The 6922-nt window shown below is 50.0% G+C and overlaps 1 protein-coding gene across 2 annotated transcripts in view; it reads right to left on the minus strand.

The window, feature by feature from the left end:
• The window catches only part of KLHDC10 (kelch domain containing 10), a 331421-nt gene extending 324795 nt beyond the window's left edge, over window positions 1-6626 (minus strand). For both annotated transcript variants that reach the window (XR_014492906.1, XM_083366137.1), the window contains exons 1-2: window positions 6378-6626; window positions 563-784 (exon numbers count right to left, since the gene is read on the minus strand). Coding sequence is in view for 1 of the 2 variants with exons in the window: in XM_083366137.1 (XP_083222263.1) it covers window positions 563-784; window positions 6378-6516 (361 nt within the window). In the remaining variant the exon portion in view is untranslated. The remainder of the gene's footprint in view (window positions 1-562; window positions 785-6377) is intronic.
• Window positions 6627-6922: the final 296 nt, after the last annotated feature.

A 6922-nucleotide genomic window follows, 5' to 3' on the forward strand; every position in this document is an offset into this window, starting at 1 on the left:
CGTCCTGTATTGTAGCCGAGAGGAGGACATTTGCCAGTGTGTGATGTGATCGCTATCACGTCGGTTGGGGCCTTTTTTTGTGTGTGTCCTTTCGTTTAGTGAGCTCGTAAAATTTAATAAAATTAAAGCAACGGTGCAAAGAGTTGACTGGTCGCCCAGAAAGCGATGTGAAATAGTATTATTAAGCAAACAAGGCTGCAGTGATAAAGAAATTAGTAGAAAAATGGGTGGAAACTTAACCAAAAGGTGGCATTTCTGCCGCACACTTTTCCCAAAAGGTGTCCACAATTTGGGCCACTCCTGCAGAGACGTTGCAACGCCACGCGTGACGTTAATAGTCTCATCCTCAATCTTAGTCTAACATAGTTTTTGCACAGAGGAACGTGCTTAATTGAACGTATTCCATTAAGAGGCCAAACTGCCTGGGGGTGAGCAGGGTACCCTAAAACGAGGCAAAAATGGCCTAGTAAAATGATCTAAAAAGGTTAGGAAAGGAAAAGAGAAGGACGAAATCCCAGGGCGCCATCAGCGTGGCGCGCTTGAAATCCTTCGCCCGACTTACGCGACATGGATGCCAGCTCTCGGGGCATGTAGCCCTCGGTGCCCATCTGGTGCCAGGTGCCGGTAGCAAAGTTGTATCGCCAGAGTTCCCGGAAGAGCGGGTAATCCTCGTTCTCCGGCCCTCCGGATTCGTCGTAGTCAGGATTGTATCCTCCAAACACGTAGAGATTGGCATTGTCGGCTACGCAGCGGTGGCCGCTTCTCGCCGGGGGCACCCTGTGGCCTAAAGCAGAACGAAGCCCTTAATTAATTAATTAATTAATTAATTGTTGGGGGCAATTAAGCTGACTTTGTAATAATGCCGCTTGGGGGGTGTGTGTGTGAAAGCCCTAATAAGCAGGCATATACATAGAATGAAGGCTACTGCTAAGCTTGTAAGCCGCCCTGAGTCTTCGGAGAAGGGCGGGATATAAATGGAATTAAAATAAAAAAAAATAAAATAAATAAAAGATAAATAAAGGACGAAGCACCGGAAGGCAGGACGAGAAGCAACGGATGGAATCTAACCAAGGAGAGAAGCAACCTGGAACTAAGGAGAAACTTCCTGACAGTGAGGACAATTAACCAGTGGAACAACCTGCCTCCAGAAGTGGTGAATGCTCCAACATTCACCATTCATCCAACATTGGTGGAGCAGTGGGCTAATGCCTCCTTAAGTAACACCAGCTGCCTGCCATTAGCGCAGGTTCGCATCCCACCAGGCTCAAGGTTGACTCAGCCTTCCCTCCTTCCCAGGTAGGTAAAATGAGGACCCAGATTGTTGGGGGCAATTAAGCTGACTTTGTAATAATGACGCTGGGGGGGGGGGCAAAGCCCTAATAAGCAGGCATATACATAGAATGAAGGCTACTGCTAAGCACACTGATTTGTGCTTAAAATTGTAAGCCGCCCTGAGTCTTCGGAGAAGGGCGGGATATAAATGGGATTAAAAAAAAAGGAACCTTGGAGGTCTTCTAGTCCAACCCAGAGCCTTGGTGGAGCAGTGGGCTAATGCCCCCTTAAGTAACCCCAGCTGCCTGCAATTAGTGCAGGTTCGAGTCCCACCAGGCTCAAGGTTGACTCAGCCTTCCATCCTTCCGAGGTAGGTAAAATGAGGACCCAGATTGTTGGGGGCAATAAGCTGACTTTGTAATAATGCCGCTTGTGGGGGGGGCGAAAGCCCTAATAAGCAGGCATATACATAGAATGAAGGCTACTGCTAAGCACATTGATTTGTGCTTAGATTGTAAGCTGCCCTGCGTCTTCGGAGAAGGGTGGGATATAAATGGGATTAAATAAAAACGCTGGAAGAGACTGGACAGCCGTTTGTCTGAAATGGCACAGGGTCTCCTGCCTGAGCAGGGGGCTGGACTAGATGACCTCCAAGGTCCCTCCCAGCTCTGTTCTGATTCTGAATTTGCCCTTCAGAGAAGGGACAAAACCGCTGGGGCAAAAGTGGGTGAGGCAGGAAAGGAGGCGCTGAGGCTGTGGGGCAAACAAAGGATAAAAATCTCAGCATCCTCCAACGAAAGCATGTACAGGTGGTGCTCGGTTTTACAACACACTTTGTTCAGCGACCGTTCAAAGTTACAACGGCGCTGAAAAAAAGGGACATAGGGCTGTTTCTCCCACTTAGGACTGTGGCGGCCTCCCCCAGGGTCACGTGGTCCAACATTCAGACGCTCGGCAACTGGTCCACCTTTGTGACGGTTGCCAGGGTGATGGGATTGCCTTTAGCGACCGTCTGACAATGAGGAAGTTGGATTCACTTCACAACCGAGTGACTAACTCAACAACTGTGTGGCAAGAAAAACCCTGGAGTGGGGCAACACTCACTTAACAAATGCCTCGCTTAGCGAGAGAAATTTTAGGCTCAAATGTAGTCGTAAGTTGACGACCACCTGTACGAGAGCCAGTTTGATCTAGTGGTTAAGGTGCTGGCCTAGGAACCAGGAGACAGTGAGTTCTAGTCCCGCCTTAGCCAGGAAACCCCCCTGGGTGACTTTGGGCCAATCACCAGGAGATGGCGAGTTCTAGTCCCGCCTTAGGCATGAAAGCCCCCTGGGTGAGTTTGGGCCAATCACCAGGAGGTGGTGAGTTCTAGTCCCGCTTCAGGCAAGAAAGCCGGCGGGGTGGCTTTGGGCCAATCACCAGGAGATGGTGAGTTCTAGTCCTGCCTTAGGTATGAAAGCTGGCTGGGTGGCCTTGGGCCAGTCCCTGTCAGCCCAACCCACCTCACAGGGTTGTTGTGGTGGGGAAAATAAGGTTTGTTGGATACGTTCAATAAGCAGGCATATACATAGAATGAAGGCTACTGCTAAGCTTGTAAGACGCCCTGAGTCTTCGGAGAAGGGCAGGATATAAATGGAATTAAAATAAAAATGAATAAAAAATATTTATAAAAATAATAATGGTGGGAAGTGAATAAACAAACAAATCATCCAGCTACACCCATTGCCTCTCATTTATGGATTTACCACGCAATTCTTTCGCCAGCAGTTAAAAACAGAAAATGTTTGAAGTGAAACAAGCAACTGGAATAAAAAAAAATGTTTAAAGACAAAATACGAATGGATGCGTTAAGATGTTTTAGATGCACAATCTAGACAAAATATAATAAAAGAAATCCAAGCCCTCTTTTAGGCTTCACTTTGCTTCACTTCATGGCATTTTTTTTAAAAAAGATTAATGTTTCTAATTTGCAAATCCCCAACGGATTTGGCACCCAAGAAGTGGATTGACTGAATAAAAACACAGCTGCCGGATTTATCAACCATAATATAGGTGGGATAAAAATCAAATAAAAAAAGGAGAAAAGCCGCAAACCGTCTTACACAGCAGAGTTTACAATGGAAATCTTTAGATACTCGGTGACAAGCTAAACAAGCAAGGATGGGAGCTGCAAAATACGGACCATCCTAAGGACAGGAGTTCAGATTCAGCTCAAAAGACCACAAAATGTAAAAAAAAAATCTCCGTTAAGAATAGCACAGAGTTTCTGAGAACAGGATTTATTTATTTTTAGCCTCGGCAACTTAAAAGAAGGGGGTGACTTCAACTTCCACGCTTCCCCAGGCAGCATCAAAATGTTTCGACTTGCCAAAATCGATCATTTAGCAGAAAAATTGCAAAAAAAACACCAAAAAACAGTTAGTCCTCACACCACAACTGTTAAGTGAATTTTTGCCCCGTTTTACAACCTTGACCCTGGGACACTGCAACAGTCATGAATATGAGTCGGTTCGCCAAGCGTGGGAATTTTGAATACAGGAGGACAGGGACTGCACGCTGGCTGAGGAATTCTGGGAGTTGAAGTCCACCAGTCATCAAAGGGCCAAGTTTGAAGACCCCTGGGATACTCTGCATTCAGCCACCGTCATAAAACTGAAGATAATGAAGAAAATCTTCAATATGGCCGCGTCCCCATTTTCAGCTTTCTACTTCTAAGAAACCTGGTTTAGCGTTACCCCTGCAACACTTCAGAGATTGCCTGAAAACTGCCAATTTCATTAAATCCAAAGACTTTATACGTCTCTCTCGGTTGCCACTTGTTTTTTTCCCCCAATTTCTTTTTCTTTCCTGCACCGGATTGTAACGGTACCCTTAGCTCTAAGCCAAAAAAAAAAAAAAGCGTATTTTTTGACCCAGGAAAGCAGGATGTTATAGAGTAAAGCAAACACACGCAGAAACAAACAGCATTTGCTTGGGGGCAAGACTATACGGTTCGCGTGGACTGCGTATGTGCAAAAATCTAACCTTACAAGAAGCTCGGCTTGTCCAGCAGTAGGAAAGATGCACGGAAAGAAAATCAGTTTGGTGCCGTGGTTAAAGGCACCGGTTTAGAAACGGGGAGCCCATAATATTTTAGTGCTGCCGTTTTCAAAATTCCTGATAGCCAGAACTGACCAAAACTGCTGAAAAAGAACAGTATAACTTCCTACTATTTTCCCGTGGTTAGTAAATCCCTGAAGTTGCAAAAAAGCACAACCTTCCTCAAGTTGAGGTCAGCTCTCAATGACTGCCACAGAGTTTCCCTGCTAAAAATAGGAAAGCAGAGATCCATCCCCCACTTCCAGCTCTGCTTTCGATGTCTATCTCTATCTACACTTAGAAGGGTTAACGTGTGGAATCCTTGGTTGGTTTGTGAGCTGGGCTGATTTCTTGCAGACGTTTTATGACCCGACTAGGTGACATGATCAGGGAGTGGATGTTGTAGAGGAGAAGGAGAAAGGGAAGAGAAAGGAGGAGAAGGAATGAAGGTGAAGGAGGAGGACGTTTCATGACCCAACTAGGTAACATCATCAGGACTAGGAAGGAGTGGAAAGGAGAAGGAAGGAAGGAAGGAAGGAAGGAAGGAAGGAAGGAAGGAAGGAAGGAAGGGACTGTGGGTTCCTTGGTGCTCTCTGAGCTTGGTTGTTTCCTTGCAGACATTTCATGACCCAGCTAGGTGACATTATCAGGGAGTCAACGTTGTAGAGAAGAGAAGGAGAAAGAGAAAGAGAAAGGGAAGAGAAAGGAGAAGGAATGAAGGCAAAGAAGGAGGAAAAAGAGGAAGATGGTGAGGTCCTTGGTGCTCTCTGAGCTGGGTGGTTTCCTTGCAGATGTTTCATGACCCAAGTAAGTAATATCACCAGTGTTAGAAGGGAGTGGGGGTTACTTTCTGTTTATGTACAAGGGGCTTGCCCTCTCAGTGTTGGTAGGAGTGGTCTTGGAGGTTTCTCAATTAGGAAGTTCCTTGATTGTTTGCTGTTATTCTGAGTTGGTAACGCCTTGGACTGGGGTAGAAACAGGGAGCCAACCCCAACCCCGCCTAGTACTGATGATGCTACCTAGTTGAGTCATGAAATGTCTGCAAGAAAGCTGCCAAGTTCAGACGGCATGAAAGACCCAAATGTCATCCTCTCTTCTTCGCAAAGCTAACTTCTTTCTAGCACTGATGATGTTACCCAGTTGGCTCATGAAACGTCTGCAAGGAAACCACCCAGCTTAGAGAGCACCAGCGACCCCACCATCCTCCCTCCCTCCCTCCCTCCCTCCCTCCTTCCTTCTCCTTCTAGCCCTGATGATGTTCCCTAGTTTGGTCATGAAATGTCTGCAGGAAAACCACCCAGCTCAGAGAGCACCAGGGACCCCACAGTTCTTTCCCTTCCCTTCCCTTCCCTTCCCTTCCCCTTCTTTCCTTCCCTCCCTCCTTCCTTCTCCTTCTAGCCCTGATAATGTTCCCTAGTTGGGTCATGAAATGTCTGCAGGAAAACCACCCTGCTCCCAGAGCATCAAGGACCCCACAGTTCTTCTCCTTCTCTCCTTCCTTCCACCCTCCCTCCCTTTCCTTCCTTCCTTCCACAAATCCCCCCTCCCTTCTAGCACTGATGAATGTTCCCTAGCTGGGCCAGGAAACGTCTGCAAGGAAACCACCCGGCTCAGAGAGCACCAAGGACCCCACTCTGGGATTTCCTGGTGGTCCCCTATCCAGGCACTAACCCTAACGAGGACTGACCATCTCTCCCCCCCTCGCCTTTCTCAGAGCAATCAGCCCAGCCAGGACCCGCAGCCCCAACTCTGCCCCGCAGCTTTAAAGCGGCTCACCCGCTCCCTCCTTCCCAGATAAAGTGCCCTGGAGCAAGGGAGCTCCACTCCCCGCCCACTTTTCCTCCTCCGGGGGGGCAGGAGCAGCCTTCCCGGGGCCTGCTGGAGGAGGGAGGGCCGGCTACTCAGCGAAGGGCCTTCCCCGGGAAGGGAGGCGCTCCTGGGCCGGGCCTACCTCGCAGGGGTGTCGTGGCGAGGCCTAGCAAGCCGAGAGGCAAAGGGAGCGAGGGTGAGGCCTCCCTCTCACTCACCGCCGCGTCCGGGGCCGGGTGGGAGGCGGACGAAGCGGTTGAGGAGCCCCCCGGGCGGGGCTTGGGTGGCCGGCCCGTCGCCGCTGCCCCCTCCGCGCTGCCCGTTGCCGTCCCAGGCCTCTCCGTCGGCCGCAGACATGTTGCTCGCCGGGCCGGGCCTGGCCCCGCGTCCCGCAACGGCCGACCGGCGGAGCCCACCTCAGCCGCCTCGAGAGAGCGCGACAAGGCGGCGGCTGCGGCCCGTAGAGCGGCGTTCCCCCCTCCGCGGGCCAATCAGCCTCGCCCTTGCTCCGCGCCGGCCAATAGGCGGCGCGCTTGTTGCGAGGCGAAACGGAGAGGGCGGATTACCATAGAGAGCGGTCGCGTTGACCAGCCGGCGGCACCACGTGACCGGCAGGGAGACGCGGCCCGCCAATCCTCCCCCCCCTTCGCTTCTCGCAGCCTGCGTCGTCACGCAGGGCAGGCAGAAGCAATCGAGGCCAGAAAGGCTTAGCTCTCTCTCTCTCTCTCTCTCTCTCTCTCTCTCTCTCTCTCTCTCTCTCTCT

Source organism: Vipera ursinii (assembly GCF_947247035.1).
Source record: "Vipera ursinii genome assembly, chromosome: 6".
NCBI lineage: Eukaryota > Metazoa > Chordata > Lepidosauria > Squamata > Viperidae > Vipera > Vipera ursinii.